Genomic DNA, 22,463 nt, shown 5'->3' with positions numbered 1-22,463 from the left:
AAGCTTTTGTATTTTGATTGGGCAGGCTGATTTCCCTGAAATTAATGTTACTAAAAGCCCCCTAGCTGTCCAGCCCTGTGAGATAGTGTGTGTGTGTGTGCGTGCTCGTGTGCGTGTGTGTGCGTGCCTGTTTGTGCCTGTTTGTGCTTGTGAGATAAGATGAACTTAAATTTAATTTAGTCTCAATTTAATAATATTGTCTCAAAATGAAGCACTCTGACTAGGCTTTCTCTGGTCTTTTATTTTTAAGAGACAATATTAAACACACACACGTACAGTACACACATACACACCACTGACACGCACACACACCACAGACACACACGCACACGTTATGCTTCCTGCCGTCTGTCTTGTGGTCCCATATCATAAGGGGAGGGGAAAAACATTGTGATGTCATCCCTCTCAACCTCTCTCTCTCTATCTATCTATCTCTGTAAAGGCTGGCTCTGGTGTTGCCGTGAGAGACCGCTTTCTGCCGTGAGAGCTGCGTGAGGTAGGTCCTATATTTGTCACTGCTTGCCTCGCGTGTGTGTTCTGTCACTGGCCAGTGAATGTGCGTGTGTATAACCGCCGCCTGTGTGTGTAACATGACGATGTGCTTTTGTCTGTGTATGCGTGCATGCTTTTGACACAGCCTGAACAGCGTCTGTGTGTGTTTGTGTGTCTGGGCGTGTGTGTGTGTCTGCGTGTTGCAATATCGCAGTGTATGCCAGCTCGTTGGCAGCACAGTGAGGGAGGGCTTGGTTTTGTTGTTTCGTTAAGACAGAAGCCTGATCAGAAAAGATGGCACACAGCACTAAGGCCTCTCAATGTCAAGAAGTGTGTGTGTGTGTGTGTGTGTGTGTGTGTGTGTGTGTGTGTGTGTGTGTGTGTGTGTGTGTGTGTGTGTGTGTGTGTGTGTGTGTGTGTGTGTGTGTGTGTGTGTGTGTGTGTGTGTGTGTGTGTGTGTGTGAGTGTGTGAGAGAGACAATTGGAACGAAGGAGAAAAGGCACACTCTCACCTCTCCCAAGTCCCCTAAGTATGTTTTCTGTTAAACAAGCCAATGGCTACATCTACATTGCATGCATTGTTCAACATCACCTGCATTGTGTATGGGCTTTTCTCTCTGCAGAATGCGTTATCTAGTATTTGAAATGTTGATGTCATGTGTCATGACAGAACCCTCTAGCAGCCTTCAGTGTATAGTATGCTCTCTGTATTGAGCTATTTAGCCATATGGGCTATGCCCTCTCTAGCTACCTGGGGTAGATCTATCCTAGCCAGTTGGGCTAACTGCGCTAGCTCTTTAAACAGCTGTTGTCAGAGGAGAGGGTTTGCTGTTGCCTGGGAGTGGTCTAGAAAGCTCTGGGTCAGCACAGTCACCTTGACACCAGGCAAGCCAGAGCATCCCTAATCAGTAGTCTCTCCCAGAATCCTCCTCTGCAAAGGAGAGCAGAGAGGTGGGAGGAAACAGAAGCCTAGGGCTGTTGGTCCCTCATTTTCTCGTAAATGAAACTAAATTAAATGGTTTTAGCCCAGCCTATTTAGTTATTAAATGTTTCATTACCGTCATTATTCTGTAGGCAAGGTCTTTAATATGTTTATCGGCGTGTGTTTTCTTGTGGAGTGGTGATCTGTAAGCTCATGTGTCACCCTGTCTCTCTTTATGGTGCTTGTTATCTCTGCTTTGCACTTCAAGGTTTTTAGACTAGCTGGCTTTCATCAAGGCAACATGAACACACACCTAAAAGATGTGTTTAATTCCCCTTAGTCTCAGACTGCTCTCCACCCCATGTCCTGTTTACATAGGTGATTAATATTCCACACACTGTGACCTACATGAGTGTTTAAAGAAGCCCCCCTCCAACACACCAGCAAAATGGTACACGGATATAACATTACCCTTAACAGTAGCATTTTGGATGGATGAATAACTTTCCCCATCAGAGCATGGTGTTTCATACCCCTAGGCTACATTGCCATCTAGCCTAGAGGATTGTGACTGGCTGACATTTCCAAAGTGACGCTACATTGATTTTTCTCCATGGGAAATCTCATCCACCCCTGACCTAGCTCTGTGGACCTTGAGAAATGTTTTTCATGAAACTCAGTAGAGGGGTGTATCCTGTAGCATTGGCCAACTTAGAACCCATTCGATTTTAGACCAGATGATCTGAATCACGGGACGGATCCACATATTATTTTTCATTAACATTGAGAGTGTAGTGGTGTCGTGATAGGAGTTATACTTTCAACCGACTAGCAACTACTACCTTTTCATGAAGCTTCTTCGCAAAACGTCATGGCCACAATCCTTTTGCGGGGATAAAAACAGCCCACCTCAATCCACTGCAGTCAACCAAGCAAACTAGCTACAGTAGGACACAGTGTTAGATTCTAGCTAGGTAGCTAGCTAGACAGCAGAGAAGACAATCTCCTTCCTGTTTATACCAGCACATGCAAGCATGCTATCTTTAGTTAGACAGACTAGCTATCTAGCTAACATTACACACAGGACTGTCTAAGACAAGGCGTTTTGTCAGGGACTTTTGATATGGATCTCGACAGTGCATCAGAGCTGGCTAGAAGGGAGCGTGTCTATGTTCCCACAGCTCTATGGTCCCACAGCCCAATGGTCCCACAGCTCTATGGTCCCACAGCCCAATAGTCCCACAGCTCTATGGTCCCACAGCCCAATGGTCCCACAGCCTTAGTAAGTCTTAGTAATGTGGGACCAATGGGCTGTGGGACCATTGTGCCTAATTTTGAAGAAAAAAAAAAAGTCTTTGTAATGTGGGACCATTGGGCTGTGGGAACATAGAGCTGACCCCGGCTAGAAGCTAGCTAGCATTACACCTTTATTTCTTACCTTCGTGGCTAACATGTTGGATGTCACATGTCACATGTCACATGTCACATGTTAGCTACTCCACTAGCTGCAATGCTAATTCTCGGTATGTTCCACTCAATTGACTTAATGCTAACAACGTTAGCGATTTAAAAGTCTGCTATTTTGGCCTGCCAGGGGTTCAGTTAAAGGGGAAACGCTGACTGGTGGTATGTGCTTTAAACATTGCAACAACAGAGCTGGTTGCACAACTTTGGGGACTGATATTACTTCCTCCCGCTGACATGGACATGTGAGAGACAGATCAGGCCCTGCTTGGTATGACTGTGGTTGTGTTGTGGTATTGATTCCATGATTCAAAGATGTCTATAATGTCAATATATAATGTAGAATGCCATGCTCAAACCAAGCATCTAGTGAGAGGGAGCGGTGGTACCATGTAAAATGACATGCTCAAACCAAGCATCTAGTTTCAAATGTGTTTATTATAGCTTGTCTTAAGTTGGATTTCAATGTAGGAACACTTACATTAATCAGAGGAAACAACAGACAAACTCAGGTGGATGAAAATAACATTCAATTGATTTGATAGGAAACAATATTTCATGTATTTAATGTATAGTGTATTTCACATTGCAAATGTTGGCATAGTAGTGCCTGTATGACTCCCATCTCGAATCAAGATCTTGTGCTTTCTTCAGAGTAGTTTCACAGCACTCGATGAGACGGGTGGTGTCGGGGAACTTCTTGTCCTTCTTTAAACTAGAGAAGCCCACTCCACTTAAACATCCAATAAATGTATGCTGACGACAGACTTCAATTAGCGGATCTGCGCTCTCCGAGCACCCTTTTCTGTTGAAAGGGGTGCAGGAAGAGCCCAAGGGAACCAAGTTTTGTCTGTAAATCTGTGACCTTTCAGCTGTTTCCACCATGTCTCTCTCTCATAATGACTTGTCTTTGAGATGAGGACATCAGAAGTCAGTACACCTGCACTATGGCCGTGTCCACATAGTGCCTTTTTCTGAGCGCCTGTGCCCTTTTTCAATTGTTTTCCAATGAGGAGAGAGCGTTGGCTCTTGTTCTGTTATTCGCTTGCATGGCTTCTACCACTTCTATGCTGAGCACACCCACCTGGTCCTGTCATTTCTCCCTTCTGACACACAAGTAGAGGCACGCATAGTTTTGTGGCTTGGCTGACATCTCCGAGTGGATGGTGACACACCACCTTAAGCTCAAATTGGACAAGACTGAGCTGCTGTTCCTTCCAGAGAAGGGCTGTCTGCACCGCGACCTGGCCATCACCAGTGACAACACAGTGGTTACGCCAACTCCAACTGCGATGAATCTGGGAGTGACCCTGGACGATCAGTCATTCTCGGCACAGATCACAGCCGTTACATGCTCTTGCAGATTCCTACACTACTAATCAGGAGGATTCGCCCTTACCTCACTAATGAAACGGCGTAGGTGCTCATCCAGGCTCTTGTCATCTCCTGTCTGGACTACTGCAACTCCGTCCTTGCTGAGGCCCCGGCATCAGCCATTAAACCTGTGGAGCTTGTCCAGAAAGCTGCAGCTCGCCTGGTGTTCAACCACCCAAAGTTCTCCCACAGAACGTCCCTTCTTAAATGTGACAGACATGTCCATGTCGATTGGTTGCGATTGGTTGCCCCGTCACTCTGGGGCCCCTGCAGTCGATCGGCACGGTGAGGGCTCTCTTCGGTCCTGGTCCCACATTGTTGAAATGAACTGCCCACTAACGTCAGGACAGAAGAGTCAAAACTCACTTCTTCAAGAAGTACTACCAGGATCCTTCCTCTTAAGCACCTATTGTATTTATATTTTGCTACTCTTGCACTTGTTTAAAAAGAAAATGCACTTGTGAGTTCTGGTGAGTAGTAGTACACTGACTACCTACATTAAATGCAATTATTGTAAGTTACTTTGGATAAAAGTGTCTGCTAAATGACTAATGTAATGATAAGGATGATGGGGAGAGACAGGGATGCCTGCTTTGTCAGGCTGTTCTGTACAGCCTGGTCCTTCTTAAGGTTGTACTTTAGACAATATGCCTCAAATGATTGACATCCCTGCTTGCCTTTCACGTCCGTTCCTCACATGAAACGAATAGGTCATGTGATGCTGCCATCATTAGTGTCCAGTACCCAAACCAGGCCCGTAGCCAGGGGGGGATCGGGTGGATCGAACGAACCCGTCCCCCCGTCCCCCCCGTCAACAACTTGCCGAGCGGCGGGATCTTCGGGAAAAATGTGATACGGTCCGCTTTTTGATAAAAAAACGAACCCCCCCTTCCACGAGGTTGGCTACGGGCCTGCAAACAGCTCAGAACACCCAGTGGAATGATGTCAAAGATGGAGAGACCTGACATTCTCAGCCCTGCTGTAATCAATTTTCAAACCAAAATACTCATGGGAAATTACTTGAATCACGTGGTTAGGTCAGGGGTACTAACGTATATTTCACTTAGTAAAACCATAACATTACCTATAGGCTTACTGTATTGTATTACTATTTATCAGTCATATTGGACAACCTGTTTTTATGGAAAACAATGGAAGTGGATGTACTGTATGTTCATTGTTTTTACTCTATCCTGACTTTCATCTCAAATAGTGTCCCTAGGGAATGAAGGCTGCCAATTAGTAGGTATGCGGAGTGTGTGCATGTAACCTCCGTTGACCCTTCTCTGAGGCTGATTCTGGTACAGGCTTATCTGAGGAACTTGTACCTGTAGTGTGTCTCCTGCCCCCCACCGCTGTGCCACTGCCAAGCCACTATTCTCGGTTTCCCTGCCCGTGTCCTGTCTTTGGCAATGATGAATAGTTCTTTGGGACCATTCACTATTTATGGGAGGGGGTCACTGGAGGTCTTTAGAGTGCTCGGAAATAAAAATGCATGACCCTCCCTCTGACCGAAATATAATTCCTCCCTGAGTGATTGAAAAAAAAAGATTGACCCTCCACCACCAAATAGGCAATATTAATTTTAATATGGTGTTACTCGAAATAAGGTTCAAATCTGCCCCCCAGTTTTGCTTATTATACCAATTACGTTATACATGTTACTGTAATGTCAGTAGCGAATGAAGGAAGTGAAAGCACGCAGCTTTATCAACCAGCAACAGTGAAATGCATTTCATTTCCTAGCCTTCTAGGAACAGGCGCATGTCAGTGTCTGTTAGTAATGTCTATGGTTCCACACACGTTGCTAATCTACCCCATCATCACGAGCAGAGCGCCACCGGGTCATACAGAATAGCTTGCTAAATTATGAAATGCTGAAGAAACTATTTTATAATGATCGATTCAAATTTGTATGACCCTTCCCTGGACGCATTAAAAAACAGTAACCCTTCCTTGGATTAAATTTTAAAAAGCATGACCCTCCCCTATTTTCCTCCAGTGATCCCCTCCCATAAATATCAAACCGTCCCTTAGTTGCCAGGCAGCATGGATCAGCATAGAGTGAGAAAGAGAACGGGAGAGGGAGGGAGGGAGGGAGGGAGGGAGAAAAGCTGCTATGCCAAGTTGCTGCTAATGCAAGGTTATTTCAAGGGTATGGCTAAACAATTCATGGAACACACACCGTTTAAAACTAGTGGCAATATGGAAAAATAATGGAAAAACGTGAGAGAAAAACAAAGCAGTTTTTTGTTTAAAGATTTGGACCTGTACTAATGTATGCCATCATGCTCCTTCCTAATGGAAAGTAGAATGTTTTGGTAAAGTAATCACACCTTACTGTAGACATGGAGCTTTGCTTTGCGGAACTCTTTATGTAAGAAACAAACCAAAGAAAGTGAACAGTAGCTAACCTCAAACACGTTTACTGGAGAAATTCAAGCAAATCCCATTTTATTTTTGCAATTATCATAGGTTAAGGCCATTTTGGTGTTGAGCTCTGGAACAGCAGCCACTTGAATGTTTAAGCCCATTGTCCTTGACCAGCCCACATTGTTATACAGTATATATTCTGGTTCATCAGGATGTTGCTTGCGGAGTCATCATGGTTTAGCACTAGAACTAGCTATGCCAGGCCTTTTGAGGAAGGGTAGAGTTAATCTATCTATGGTAGGTAATAGGCTAGTTCAGAAGGGTTGTGTGAAGCGTCTGTAGGGTGTTCATGGGTGTGCTAGTCTGTGCAAGTCTCTCAGTGCTCCTGCCTGTACAACTGTGTGACTGAGCGTCTGTCAACCCCTCCCATGTTCCTTCACAAAAATAGCTTCACTTTCAGTAAAGCTACAGGAGTCCAGCCTGTCACTAGTTCCTGTTTAACAATCTTAGTTCCTTACCTTTCAAGCAATATCAGTCCCCTCTCTCATTCCCTCAGAGCTGTATGGCATTCTCACTGTTCTGGGTGCAATTTTCCCCTGATTAGATGGCCTTTTAAACTAACGATGGGTCCCAAGACAGTCTGGTTGGGGGGCAGCTAAAAGCTCATGGTTAAAAGCTATTTCAATATGTTCACATTACACAAAATTGCAATCATCTTGAGTGGCTGCAGCTTATCTGTAGAGAAGCATTTGTTAATAGACAGCTTTTGGGAGTTAGCGCCACCTGAAAAGGAGTCTATTGTAAATAATTAAAACAGGTTGCCTCTCTCTTATTCAGTTGGGATCACGATAAAGGTATCACGATAACACCGTGTTTGATTTCCGCGCTTTGAAATACTCACTAAATATTGTTCAGCATCAACCAAAGTGCACCAAGATTCATTTTAATGTTTATGCAGAAAGAAGAAAAAGTACATAGTGCTGCTAATTTCATTTGTGGTTTTCAATATGAAACTTGGTGAAATGACTTGTGTCTATCGGTAGTTTTTCAACATCTTCAGCACATTTTAACAATACCACGATAATACTGATAACCGTGATCATTTTGGTCACCATAATCGTGATGTGAAATTTTCATACCGTTACATCTCTACTATCGACAGCTTTAATACAGTGCGGGCAGACAAGACAACGGACTAGCAGGAAGCGGAAGGGAGAGGGGGCTAACCCTGCTAGTGAACAACAGATAATGTAATCCTGGACACAGTCTTATTCCTAACTGTTAAGGAACCAATGTGCAATCATTGAACTGATTGCTGTAAGCCTGCGTCCAACCTATACTGAAAATTATTTTAATTTAAAAACGGGGCGAGTTTGTCAGCGCAACGAGGGAACTATTTAAAAATAGGTTTAGAAGCCATCATGTTCAACTTTTGAACTGTAAGTAAAACGCGAAAATGCAAATATCTCTTAACGTGAGCTTTACTTCGGAAAATGGATTGCGGTAATGTGATATACGTTGGGTGACAAGTTTTAGGAGATCAAATCATATTTAGACAGATATGGTTTAACATCTTACTTGAACATGCTGTAACATTCTGCTTGTCTAAATGCATTTTTTATCTATTGAAGTAATAGATAAAAAATCTATTACCCCCCCCCCCCCCCCACAGACACACACACTACTCTCTCTCTCTCTGTGTGTGTGTGTGTCTCTCTCTCTCTCTCTCTCTCTGTTATTGTTGAAGCCTGTGTACTGTGTTGGACTAATCGTTCCTTTGATGTGTTTCCAGGATCACCCAATTTAATCTGCGGCTTTTAAGTTTCTGTGTGTGTGAGCGAACTAGGAAATATGACCCTAGCTTCATACCAGAAAGTTAATGGATTGTTACTATTTACAAGCCTTACTATTTGTTGAGCCATCTGTAGCTAGTAGGGTTGCAAAGGGGCGGAACATTTCCGGAGATTTACTGTGGGAAGTTAACCTCAGGAATTTTGGAAATGTTGCCCTTTTTTATAGCCCATAACAGGTTTTTTTTCCAACAAATTTTTATTTTATTTTATACATTTATTTTAGGATTTTATCCCATTTTCACCTGGTAGCCAATTTGCCCTGAGAAGAAGTTGTAGAGTTGCTAAGCACATCGACCATCCGCTGGTGCCAGACAATATGGTTACGAAGAATGCAAAAAATTGAGGTCTGCACTGACAGCTGCTCCAAGGTATATTTATTACTTGAGGACAAAAAATGTTTCGACCCAAGGTGGGTCTTCGTTGTGAATGAAATTCAAGTCTCAACAAAGTGTTCTGTTTTCCTACTTGAATGTTGTTCTAACTTTGTAGTTCGTTCTCATAGATCAGTCTGTTAAAACTACAAATTCTTCCTGTGTGACATCACTTCCCTGTCCTCTTCATCCTGAAACTATGTCACTTCCTTTTTCACTGTATAACCTATCAACCTCATCCACATCTGACTCACTCTGCCTGGATTCACTTCCTGAGCTAGAGTCCGACTCTGCAGAATCGTTACAGAATAAAACTATTGCCTTTGTTTAAAACCAGCTTGACCAACCACTCAGCGTGTTCTTTGAAATCTAAACTAAATCAAGTAAGATTTTTTCCTTAGCACCGCCCCAATCCCTTTTATAGGGTTCACCCAATTATTTCTAAGTGCACAGGGTCACCACTGGGGGTCAGTCATCACCAGGAAAAAACAGTACCCCATTATGACTGACCTAGTGTCCAGATACCCCTACTAACTGTTGAGGATTCATCACACAGCCTGGCCAGTCGGCAATACAAAGGGGAGAGACAACTCCATGACTCTCTCAGCTCGCAACCGTAATTCCGACACCAGACAGGGCTGCTGTTGTGTGACGAACCCTCAAGCTGAGATTAAACTAACCACCCTCGAGGAGTAGCGGCCCAATAGGCCTCTCCCTCTGAGATCTGGCCGTACTCGGATCTGGCTGCACCAACACTAGACTACGCCACCACGGACCCCTATAACAGGGAACTTAAATGTATAATATTTGCGAAAAAAACAGAAAATGCAATTCTAGATCTTGCAGCATGATCTTACGGCGTATTCACATATGTTAGTGCGCACCATTGATGCGCACCAAAAGCAAAAGTGATACATTAGCTGTGTTCGGAATCGCTCCCTCGTTCCCTCACTCCCTATTCCCTATATAGGGTTCACCATGTAGTGAACTACCTAGGGAACGGAGAAAATGTAGGGTACATGCACTGTTCCCTGCAAATCAAGGTGAATTGTGGGTAATAAATAGTGGACTATATAGGGAACGAAAATTCCGTGGAGAATTCAGACACTACAAACAAAATGGCTGACGCCCTATATAGTGCACTATATAGTGAATAGGGAGCGATTCCGAACACAGCTATTGTTTCATTTCTCAGCTTCTGCGGTTCGCTTTCACACAGCACTTTCTTTACTCTGGTCCAAATGCAGCACCACAAGTCACATGAAAAGGCTCAGTGCTGTCATTGGTCAATATCTTTCTGGGGGCTGGTGCAAGAGCGTCATGAAAAACTCCCGGGAAGAACAAATTTATAATGTGCACAAGGTAGTTGCGTAGGTCCGAGGTCTCGCGCTTTCACACCATAACTGGTGCGCACAAGAATTCAGTTGAAGCCACTCCGAGACCACCCCTTCTGGAGGGTCTCGGTGCGGCTGTTTTGGTGCGCACCTGAGTGCAATTGCTGTGTTCACACAGGCCTAAACGAAGTGCTCTCGGGCCCAAAGCTCGTTTGGTTCGCACTAACTAGTGTCTGTGTGAATACACCCTTTAGTTAACACAACCTAATTTTAATGCAAATTCAGTTGATTTTCTACTCTGCACAGTGAATTCCTCCATCACATGTACAATGCATTCTTCTAACACATTCATAGCTAATTCCTAGCATCCTGCACACTAAGAGGGCTTTAGAATCCATTAAAGTTCAACTCACAAATAGATTAAGTCAAACATGTCATTTTTAAAATGTGTGTATTAGAAATGTTTGCCTGAATGTCAGCTATGACAAAACAAAATGTTTATATTTATGTCTGTACATGACATGGTAAATACAGTTGGCAAATAACCCCAAAAGTCCCAGTTTATTGTCATTAATTCCCATTAATACCCGTAAATTAACATTAATTCCCATGAAAATTTTCCAACTTTGAATATTCACAGAATTTTGCAGCCCTAGTGTCTAGCCACATGGGAGAAGCTAACGCACTGGAGTACTGAAACCAATTTGTATTTTTAGCCTCTGTATCACTGTCTTGCTTGGCAGAAATATGTCTTCCTGGCTGACTGTGCTGTGTCCCTGTCTCCTGTCATGAGGAGAAATGGCCGGCCCCAAGGCTGCAGCAAAATAGCTGAAGCAGGTCAAGAAACAGCTGAAGTCCGTGGGGAGAAATAATTCCTTTTTTTCAGTGTTCTCTCTTTTCCTCTCCGAGATACGCCGTGACAGCCCACCCACCCGGGCCTCCACTTGCCCTGGAAAACAGTACAGGACTGTCATTTTTTAAAGGCCAGCTTGGCCGGGAGGCAGTGGGTTTTCACAGGGACCAGAAACCATCTCAGTTCTCTCAACTCAATGGACAAAAACTGTAGCAAAAACTGTAGGACAACTTTAGCCAATGGGGGCTAAAGTGCTCAGATGTGTTGTTATTGATCTGTTTTGAAGGGTTGAGAGAGGATGATGAGGTACCGTGGCGACTCTCATATTAGCCGTTAAAGTTATTGACATTTTGGAGGAGCATTTTTTGATTGCTTGGAAAATCGGACCGCTGGTGAGAAGACGGTGGAGATAGACACAATCAGTTGTCCCTCCAGGAGATGGGGATTAGATGCGAGAGTGTTTTTGTCTCTCCCGGTGGTTTGTCAAGATGGACAGGTAAAAGCAGTTTGAAGTAGCTGAGAAATGGAGAGATATTGAGTTTCACAGCATGGATGGGTGGGTGTGTTTTGAGCTCAGTCGTGCTCTGGAGGAGCATCATATGTAGGCCTAAGGGAAAGTGAAATTGAAGAGGAAGAGCTGTCCAATGGTATCGGCTACAGATGTCCCAGTGTGTATTGTGAGATCCCTGAGAGGGCTCACTCCAGGTGGTTTTGGCATATTTTCGATTGGCATATTCTGATGCTAAACTGCACTGTTCCCTCATCTTTTAGTGGTGTGTTTATGTGCATATGAGTGCGTTCGTTTTGTGTTTGTGTTCATGTTCGTGATTGAAGTATGAATGTATCGGTCCAGTCTGTCAGTCCCATCTGCTACATTAAAATTCCTCATTTCTCTCTCTCCTCACAGACATGCAGGCCCCTGAGCAGCACTAACGACAGACCGGACTCTGGGGAGAGCCATGGAGTCTTGTTGCTCTGAGTCCCAGGGGGAGCCTGAGAAAACTGTGGTGAGTAGATCCCAAGTCCCCTCTTGTTGTCAGGCAGGGGAAATGTCACACAATGCCTCAGTCTCTCCTCTTAGCCTTGCTCTTTCTCTCTCCAGCTATACTGTAGATGGCAATTAAAAAGTTAGACAGTGCTAGCTTTGCTTCACCTGTCCAGACAAGGACAGCACACATACGAGGACACACTACACTGTCCAAACGTCCCCATAATTGATGGCCATGGCTCTCTGAGAAGGTCAAGATGGAGGCAGATGGAGGTATAATATCCCCATTAGCACCAATGACAGCAGGGGTATATATCCTGTGTTCTCCATATCTTAATGATAAGCCCAGTAATATCGCTGACCTGCCACAGGCTTGGCAGAGTGCTTGCTCGCGGCTACTGAGCCTGTTCTCTGTAGTAGTCTTGTCAGCCTAGACCAAGCTAGACCAGGCTGTGTGGGAGTCACTAGAGGGTCATAACAGCCACTCTTGGGCTCAGTCACGGCTCACATTGCTGCACTTGTTAGCACTCTGAAGCAGACACTAAAAGGCCACAAAAGCCTTTATGTTCTCGCTCACTCTTATCAGTGAATGTCAACATAAGAAGAGAGATATTGTACTGTAAGTTGGATGTGGCCCATTGTACTTGGGACACTCATGCAGGACACACACACACACACACACACACACACACACACACACACACACACACACACACACTCACAAACACACACTTACTGGTACAGAGCCACAGCTGCTACCCACAGCATATACACATGTACAGTACTGTAGTTTCCTATTCAGAATAACCAGGGTTTGCTCATTAAGGGTTTGCTCATTTAGTCACAAATGTAGGAAGTTGGTGCAATTATGTCAACAGTCAGCTCATTAACCTTTTATCCTAAGGGACTATTAACCCAATACGATTGGAGGAAATTACAGTTTAATACAATAAAATGTATGCCAAGCACATCCACCACGCTGGTGCAGGACAAAATGACATCTGATAAAGTAAGGTTGAGGTCCGCACACAGCTACTCCACAGGACTATTTATTAGGTAAAAGTTGACAACGTTTCGAAATTACAATTTGCCTTCTGTAACATTGTGTTTTAGTCCATCGGAATCCCATTTGGAGTAGACAGCCGATAGATGGAAGGACACGCACACACACTACATACTCCTACCTCCCTCTAACTCCCAGGAGTGTATAGAAGCCTCAGCCCTGTACCTTAGAAACAGTATTTCACCTAAATTATAATCCTCACAGCCACCTTTTACAGTGGGTGTGAAGGCAATTATAACTCCAGATGACTCCAGTGATTACAGCGGGGGCTGCTTCTCCTATGGGGCTTTTAACACACAATGATATCCTTTTGATTAAAACTGAGCTAAAGACCTTTTCTGTTCCTCACAGCCAAGCGGGGAGTTGGTTTGCAACTCTTTGATTAGCCTACTACTCTGACTGCTCTACAAAGGAAACGTTTTGATACAGTGAAGTGGTGATGTATTTGTTTGTGCTGTCCTTTTGTCTTCTTTTTCACCACTTGGCCATATCTCTGTACGGAAGACTAGGGCAGCAGAATGAGTTCTCAAATAGAGCTGTAGTAGTATGACGGACATATCATAGGTATAGGTACTGCATTTGTAACACGCTCCCCATCCAGTTGTTACACTGGCCCGGAGCGTCATGGTGACACTATTTCCGTTTCTATGAAGGCACTATGCTATTTGAGGGATGATGGCGCCCAACACAGATTAAGGTGCCTGGGAAGGCATCCAGGAGACTGCAGCCTCTCTGCTCTCCCAAACATCCTCACAAGAAGGATCAGTTCACAAAGGGAGGCTCATGGGAAATGTGGTCTTTTTGGGCGGAAAACACTTCCGCTTCCCGAAACTCCTCGTAGGGCCTTTAAGACATAGCCTACCCTTTTCCCATAATTAATAACAAATATGTTTCTTCTCTCTTTTTTGCTGCAATCCAGCTAAGCTTGATTCAACATCAGGTCTAAATTTCAGGTTATTTACTGCACAATTTGTAACCTTAATTGAGTAATTGATTCTGAAGCTCCAGAAACGCCCTATTTCATGTAACACAGAGCGGTTTATGATTTCTGATTAGAAAATTTGAAAGGTTCTGAAAAATGCAACCAACAAATGATTGGACACACTTATTACAGTCCTGCGACTTCCACAGATTACAGATTTATTTCATTTTAGTGTGAGAGCGTTTTATTTATTGCTTGCTGTCACATTGGGATGTACTGTGAAGAAAATTGCAACAAAAAGTGCTTCTGAGCCAAACCGTTTACTGCACCTTTAACTCACCATGCCCTTGCCAGTGCTCCAAAAATAGGGCCGTCGTCATTTTTATCCGAGCAGGAACAGAATCTGGGGCATTTTGGCATCATTTTTCCTCCGCTGTCCATTCAGTTGGACTGTGGCAGCAAGATGAAATTTCCCTCACAAATCCCCAATTATATTTTTGTCAAGGACCCAAATACTATACATGACTGACTGGCCATACTGTAAAACCCTCAGCAGTGGTGAGGTATTACTGCTAGACCTCCTGGTAGAAGGTACAGTAGAAGTGGGAGAAGTTGGTTTGGAGGTGATACTGGGAGGCAGATGTAGCCTACAGGTACTGCTACAAGTACTCTATTCAATCCCAAGTCTGCATCCTGTCTTTTAGTTGTAAGCCCATGTCCTCTCGATATCCCCTTACAAAAGCCCATTCCAGCTCAGCCCAGTTCAGTATAGCACAGTACAGCCCAAAATATTATAGACGTGGACTCACAGTGTAACATGACCTTTTGAGCAACCACCACTTCCTTGTTTGTTGTCTGTTTTGGATACTATAATGCCCATGGCGTATCTGTTTGATTGTAAGATCAAAATCTATTTGGCCTTAACCTTGCACAGTGCTAAAGTGAACTAGCGTTGATGTCCAGCTCTGTCATGTTCTCACAACCTTCTTCACTGCCGCACAGGAAACAAACATCCTCTGTCGCTTGCTCTCTTCCTGTAGATAAGAACCAAACACTCATCCAAAGACTCTGAAAGTTTAGCATGGAGAACAAGCCAAGTAAAGGCACTGTTGACAGAACTGACAAAGACAATGACATTCTTGCCAGAGGATGGAAACTATAAAGCAAATGCAATGGCCAAAATTCAGACGGGTGACAGTGACGTTACAGTATGACCTTCTTATAACACTCAAAAACAAAGCCAAAGGAGGTTAGGAGGACCGTTACTATAGGTACAGTACACATCCCCAACAGTTGCAGTGGCAACGTTTTCATTTTATGGCTGTCCGCCATAACACCCGAGGGTAATGGTGCTTGGCTCTTTAACAATCACGTCTGGACAGACGGAAGCTTCTAGGATGCCTGGTCCTCCAGCGCGTCTCTCTCTGACAGGAAATACAATTCATTTTGTCAGTTTTAGAGGGAGGAAAGGATACGATACGATAATACTTAATTGTCAGAAACGGTAATTATTCAGAAGGTATGGACCATGTATCAACTCTTACTGATCGATGCTGTCTCTCTAGAGAGGGACTGATGGACATGTGTGGAATGCGGCATGTGGAACTAGGCCTACACCAAGACATGTGTAGGTGGGTTAAGGGTCTGTGTACGGGCTAGATGGGATTATGTAGTGTACTGTGTGTACTTCTAAGTGGTACAAGGCTATACACTGTCTGTGTGTCTGTGTCTGTGTCTGTGTGTGTGTGTGTGTGTGTGTGTGTGTGTGTGTGTGTGTGTGTGTTTTAAGAGGGGACGGTTTAAGAGATTGAAGTGCACACTAGACCAACAACTCACACACATACTTCCTCTGCAGTATCTGGTTACCATGGCCCCCAGACGGTGAGTGTCAGTGAGACGGCATCCTGTGATTATGATGAAGTATCTTTTCAGCGTACTCTGCCGTCATTGCTGAGTGGACCTGGGGTGGGGGGGTCTTTTAGACTAATGACACCTCGGTTAAGGTTAGCTTGCATGAGATGTCACAGAGACAGCGATAGAAACCAAGAAGTGCAGTTAATCAGTGAGAGATGACAGGGATCGCCATGACTCTTTTAAAGAAGCCTAGTTGGAGCAGAAACATCCTTGTAGCTGTTTATATTTCAAACAAGGTTTACTCAGTTCTATGTTTTTTTAGATTAAGTTGCTAACATCTTTGCATAGGGATTGTACACTTGGGTCTGGCCAAGAGATTTCTAATGCGACTTAGAAACTAAAAGGCCCTATAAATCATTGCTTTGTTGTGCTCTTCTGACTTATCATATAGGTTGGAGCTCAACTCAGCTTAGTGCTCAATGGAGCTTAGTAGTTTAGCCTGATTAAATTAGCTATGTGTATTATATTGCAAATAAGCTTTGATAACTTAGTGTGATGAATACAGAATGCTAGTTTGTCGATTTGTGTGTCTTGAGTCTAGAAGTGGAGAAGCGCTGTCTTGTTCAGTGGTACTCCACGCTCCCTAGCTTCAACAAGGTGTGAGAAACAGATCCAATTCAAGATTTAAAATGATTCACTCTGTCTGGGCCTCATGGCTCTGTGTCTCTACAAGAATCACAGCCTTTCTGTTGAGACTGGATTTATATTGAGACTGGATTTATAGTGTACTGTACCTCCACAATCATCTCTTTGTAAGGCTGCCAAAAGCGAACATACGCATCTGTAGCATTGTAGTTGTTTTTCTTATTGTAGATGCTGGGCAATTTTATAATGTCGTATCTGGACCCAGGCACACTCACACTGACGCACACAGACATACACCAGTGTTTGCCATGTCTCTCCTATGATGTCTTTAGCCCTTTTTGCTCTGAAAATGTAATTTAATGTAATTTATTGCTCTATAAATGTTCTTAGCCATTGGACAAAACAAACTCCAGGAGCTTGCTCGATCGTCTCGTTGAGAGGGGTCAGGGAAGAATTTTTACAGCTCACTTTTCTGGCCCCTGGGTGATACTGTTTTTTTTACTTCCCTCTGGAATATGTAGGGGTGGGATCTATGTCCACCTCCCTTGTTCTCTGTAAAGCACATTTTGTTACCTCTGTGTATGAAATGCGCTATACAAATAAAGCTTTGATTGATTGAAATAGAATGTCCTCATACACTAACTTTAGATAACTGGGCATCTAGTCAAGCTGCTTGTTAGCTCAAATGGCTTTTAAAGCATTTTGCTAGTGGGGCAGAGTAATTTGTGCTTTTATAGCATCATTCGAAATAAGGCAGGTTTTCAAACAGCAACTCAAATCAACTGTGCAAACATAATGTTTGCCTATTGACGACTAGCCTGACCTCTGTCTGATCTAAAAGGTGCTAGCACATTTGGCAAAACACACATTGTGAAAAGCAAACAAAATATTACCTCAGTCGGACTTGCACAGAAGATCATCGACAAGCCGGCAGAGGAGAGTGAACATTTGTGTTGTTGATGCTCTCATCTCGTCCATTTGTCTTATTTCTCATGCCTTGTGCTCACCTGTACGCTGCACACGTGCCTGGTGTAGGGAGTCACATGGGTTTGTTGTTGATACTATTATCCCATGTTGGTCCAGTCTAAAACCTGGTGCCATGTAGAAGAATGTGAGTGGTAAACCTGCTCATCAGACAGTATCCACAGTATATCTTGCCATTTCTCATAATATGATCGCCTTATCTCTAGTCATACAGGCTCTTTTTCTCATACCCTCAAAGTTGTGCCCACAAAAACAGTTTATGCTCCTGCGGGAGCAGTTGTACCCGCTCTACCGGGTGCAAAGATAGACCAGCCCTCCTCTGGCCTAGTTGGCATTGTGTCATCAGAGCTCCCCACTTCTTCCCTTTATTCTCTCATTTCACAAGGTCAGCATGAAACTGAGGAAATTACTAAAGCACTCAATCCATCTCTTCATTACAGGCAAATTAAGCCTCTTCTTAAACAAATAGATTCCCCGCTACTTCAGCTGTAGCCTCCCCATTCACAAATATGTTTTCTCTCACCCGGCCTTTGAGGATTGTGCACAGACTGTTAGTGGAAGAGTGCTCTGAGGTAAACTGTGAAGTAGGTTAATGGAAAAAGAAAAAGAAACACTGAGGCAATGAGACAGTGAGGCCGAGCACCCATAATAAGATGGCCGCATAGTTGGGGTTGTGTCTGCTTTTCCATTGCTCCCTGGGTTGTATGGTTTTCTGTGATGGCTGTGGAAATTATATTGGCCTGTTTGGTTTATTGGTGCAGAAGGACATGAATTAACAGGCACTCATTGTGGTTTAGTGAGACACAGGATGATGGTTGTTTTGTTGCTGTATGATGTGCAAACTGTGTTCAACTGTGGATTAGTGGAGAATATGAGTGCGCACAGTTGAATGGGTGTGTGTTTGAGGGCCTGTGTGTGTGTGTGTGCGTGTGCGTGCGTGTGTGTGTGCGCGTGTGTGTGCGTGTGTGTGCGTGCGTGTGTGTGCGTGTGTGTGTGTGCCATTTTGTAAAACAAATGACAAAGGCAAACTATTAGGGAAGAGAAAGGATCAGAGAGACATCTGGAAAAGCAAAGGAGCTATCGAGACAGAGAGCTTGCAAACCGTAGACTGATAAAGCTGAGAGAGAGAGTAAACAAAAGAAATGGAGGGATGAAATACAGAGGGCAGGGGAGCAGAGAGAGAGAGAGAGAGAATGAACGAGGGAGGGGCTGTGTGTTTACGAGAAAGCGGATGAGAGAGGAGAGAGGGAGAATGCTCGTCAGTGCAGCTGCCAGCAGGACAGCATGTGAAAGAGGGAGGGGTCTCGTGTTCTCCAGCACACTCTCCCTCAGTGTGTGTGTGTGTGTGTGTGTAAGCTCAGCTCAGTCGCCCGTCGTACCAGGTTTGGTCCTGTCACACAGCGGCAGCAGCAGCAGCCACCACGTCCCCGCCGGCTGACACACACACACGGTATGCGCTTCCTCGCTTACTTAAACATGGGAACAGGAGTGGGTGGAGGGTGCCTGCAGCTTAACACAAGCTAGTTGTTGCAAAACTGTCTTGTCTACACCAGTCTCTGCTTGTTCTTCTTCCTCAGGTTGTTCAGAGTTTCATAGAAGTTGCCGTTTGTATCTGTGTGCCCGATCAGACCATGTGAGTCATACCTTAAAAGAGTTGTGAGTCTCTATTAATTCAGGAACGGCTGTTGTCTAACCGTGGCTAATGATTCTTGTTGATTGTGTGGAACATGAGCTTAAAGCCTACAAACTGTGTGTACTGTACTCAGCTAGCATCTGGAGCGGACATAGGGGTCACTAAACACTATGACCTGGAATCCTGCCATTAAGAGAGATAGGACAGCTGTCAGCTTTGCATAAATAAGCACATCCCTTCTCTGTATGAGCTTGGGGGTGATGGCCAAGGCATGGATCTAGTCTAGTCGGAGACCAGGCCTCCCTGTTTAACAGGCAGTATCACAGCAGCCAGCCAGGTAGACAGATCCTGAGGGCGACAAGTCTTCCCAGGCCAGAAGGAAAGACAGCTCTTCCTTCCGACCAGCACAGAAGTCTACTGTCAAAATCACTGTGGCTATTCTTCTTTTGAGCACTAACAATAACATTTCCAATGACGCGACAGTTACCCTGAGGCGTTTTTTGGAGGGTGGATGAGGACAAAAGAGCAAGTTATCATACGAAAGGAAGTAGTTCTTGTGTGTTGTACCCATGACTCTACCCACGATGCTGTTGGACAGGCCGTTTTAGCTGAAGAGGGAGGAGGGTTTTGGCTGTGGCTCAGCATCGATGATGCAGACAGCTGGGAGTAAGCGCATGTAATCAGATTGTTAGCATTAAGAGGGTCCTGCTGTGTAAATTGATTTTGGAGCATGAGGGGAAACGGGGGATTGGTACACTCCCCCTTCAGCGGGGAATCTCTGGAATGAGTGATCCTGAACAGGACTCTCGCTGGTCGAGATGCGCTTTCACCGGAGAGCTCTCTCTGACCACACTTGGAGATACTGGTCTGATGTTCCAAATGGACACTGATTACATCATATATGAGTTCTAATGGGAGGGATACGGATGGGATCATTACAGTATATGACCTGTAAGACTAGACAAGACATGTGAAACCAGATCCATTCAACTGGGGGCCAGACTAGGCTATCGCTGAAGTAATTTCTTTCAACAGTCAGAGAAAGCAATGTCTGCAATGTTGTCAGTGAAGCTCTTGAAACACATGTTCAATGACATGAAATCCACCATTGTGCATGGTCATGTGTTCTTCAATGTAACTTCCATTTGGCAGGTAGCCTAGTTTCAGTCATGCTGTGAACTAGTGATTTGTTTCTCGCTGTGTGTGACTGTGGGAAATGCCTACCCTTAGTGTAATGTGATCATCGTGCCTATAACGCTTGCCTATATCAAATAGTGTTTGACTCTACCCTTTGTCAAACCGCACCAACGTGGTTGCGGCCTAAGGCCTGGATAACACTACTGCGTTTGTTCATGGATACGTTTTTGAATGGTTAAAATGAACCGTGATTACACAGGAAATTGCATGTACTGTAAAGATCTGTTCAAATCTCTTACCCGTTAAGGGTATATTTTTCTTGGCTAGTCTAGAATGTTGTGAGTTTAAAATGCAGCTGTCCAGCCATCCAACCAACTCCAACAGTCAGCAACAAATACATTTCCATCCCCCTTTGTTTTACATGTCTGGTGCACATTCCCTGCTTTTAAAATAATTCCTTTTTTGTGATCAAACCAAAAAGATAGCCTACTTTTATTTCAAACTCTAATTGTAATCTCAATCTGTGTTGCTGTGGTGATAATATAATAATAATAATAATTATTAAAATAACAACATACAACCAAAGTAACAACATACAGCTACTGTTTCAAAATCCCAAAATACTTTATTTATCAAGCTACCAATTACTTCACACTGGAAGTGGTAACTTTGTTGTATATATGCCTTGCACAATCTTAACTGGTCATAGTCAGCTAGTTGTCAGAACAGACTGTCTTTTATCCTACTTAAATGACTCAATCACACAGAACAATGTACTCTGATGACTTGCACTGAATGGAGTCAGCCAGGGTTGCATAATCCTGACTTGAGTTTCTGATTGATTTTGCTAGGCTACTATCAGCTCTCTAGTTAACCGTGGTACAAAATAGATTGTATAAAACAAGTTGTAGCAGCTGCACAATCAAGCCTAAACAATGATGAAATCAGCCCACACATGATTAAATCATTAAAATACTCAGCTAAACTACAGTACAAAGTGGTCACACTTGTAATCTACAAAGTAGCAGGTGGCAAATGTTTCTCATTCAGACGAGAGGGGAGGTGACGTGACTGCTTGCCTCTGCACACACAACGTCAATGCGTGTCGCCTTTTTTATGGATTTCTTTTGAATGGCTCGGATCTACCAGCATTGTCTCTGCCATCGACTGGTCAATCGTGATCGACGTATTGGGCACCCCCGATGTAGCCTATGTTGTAAGAGATGAATGAACTCAGACAGGTATATTGCTATTAATTCTCAACCACTCTCATCTACTTCGTGTTGCTGCATTTTTTGTTTTATTCTTATTATTTTGAAGCGTCTACTTTTTAGGGGGAACTTACAGTATAAACATTGAATACAGTAAGTTCAGCCTACGTTATTATTCGCTTGGCTGTTTTTGCATGACTCCTGTTACTCTTATTTCCAAAATTATATTAACTATACTATCCACTAAGATACTGTATAGCTGAAACTCGTAAATCACCTGTTTGATTGTTATAATGTGAAGTGAACACAGTGTTAGTGTAGGCCTATTCCTATAGTTTTTCAAAATCCTATCTGCCTATTGCACTAGAATGCAGGTCCTGATTTCGAGCACCAAAACGTAGCTCCAGCCGTATCCCAAGGCCTCCGTTTTCGAGCTTCGTTTTGGCTGCGGTAATGTTATATTTAGGCGCAAACGTAGGTCTTTTTCATCGAAAACACCAAAAAACAGAGGCGATCAGGCAAGTATGCATTTTCTTCAATCCCTTAGACCTCCTTTCTCCGTTACCAAGCTACAGTACAAGCTCATTTGTTGCCATGTCCCTCAGGGTTTGCATGGCAATGACCTGCCAGCTTCAGTTTGTCACGGAGCCTCTGGATCCCAAGCAGAGCTGAAACTGAGACACCCGTTTTAGATATATGGTTGACTCCCACTCTAGCATGACAGGACCAACCAGAACACCGCGGCGGCCCCATAACGTCCCATGCAGCATCAGGGTGTGAACAGAAGACCCCCCGCTCTACTTCTCCCTGATGACAGATACAGTTCCATTAAAGAGAGGGGATGAAACCGACCCCATCGCTGCCAGGGATATTCTACTCTTCACCCTCAAGGCGTTGGTCAGAGGCTATCTTTACGTTCTATTATGGGTATTATAGGTTAGCGTAGTTTGCCTGACGTCTGTTTGTGGGTTTCCTTTGACGGTATTGGGC

General features: G+C 44.0%; 1 protein-coding gene across 1 annotated transcript in view; it reads left to right on the top strand.

Moving 5' to 3' along the window:
• Positions 1–22,463, top strand: part of osbpl8 (oxysterol binding protein-like 8) — a 77,535-nt gene that overhangs the window by 12,374 nt on the left and 42,698 nt on the right. The window contains exons 2-3 of the mRNA XM_084447497.1: positions 443–496; positions 11,944–12,043. Coding sequence (XP_084303623.1) covers positions 11,996–12,043 — 48 coding nt within the window. The 5' untranslated portion in view covers positions 443–496; positions 11,944–11,995. The remainder of the gene's footprint in view (positions 1–442; positions 497–11,943; positions 12,044–22,463) is intronic.

Source organism: Borostomias antarcticus (assembly GCF_949987555.1).
Source record: "Borostomias antarcticus genome assembly, chromosome: 13".
Taxonomy (NCBI): Eukaryota; Metazoa; Chordata; class Actinopteri; order Stomiiformes; family Stomiidae; genus Borostomias; species Borostomias antarcticus.
This window is presented reverse-complemented; position numbering and strand designations above follow the sequence as displayed.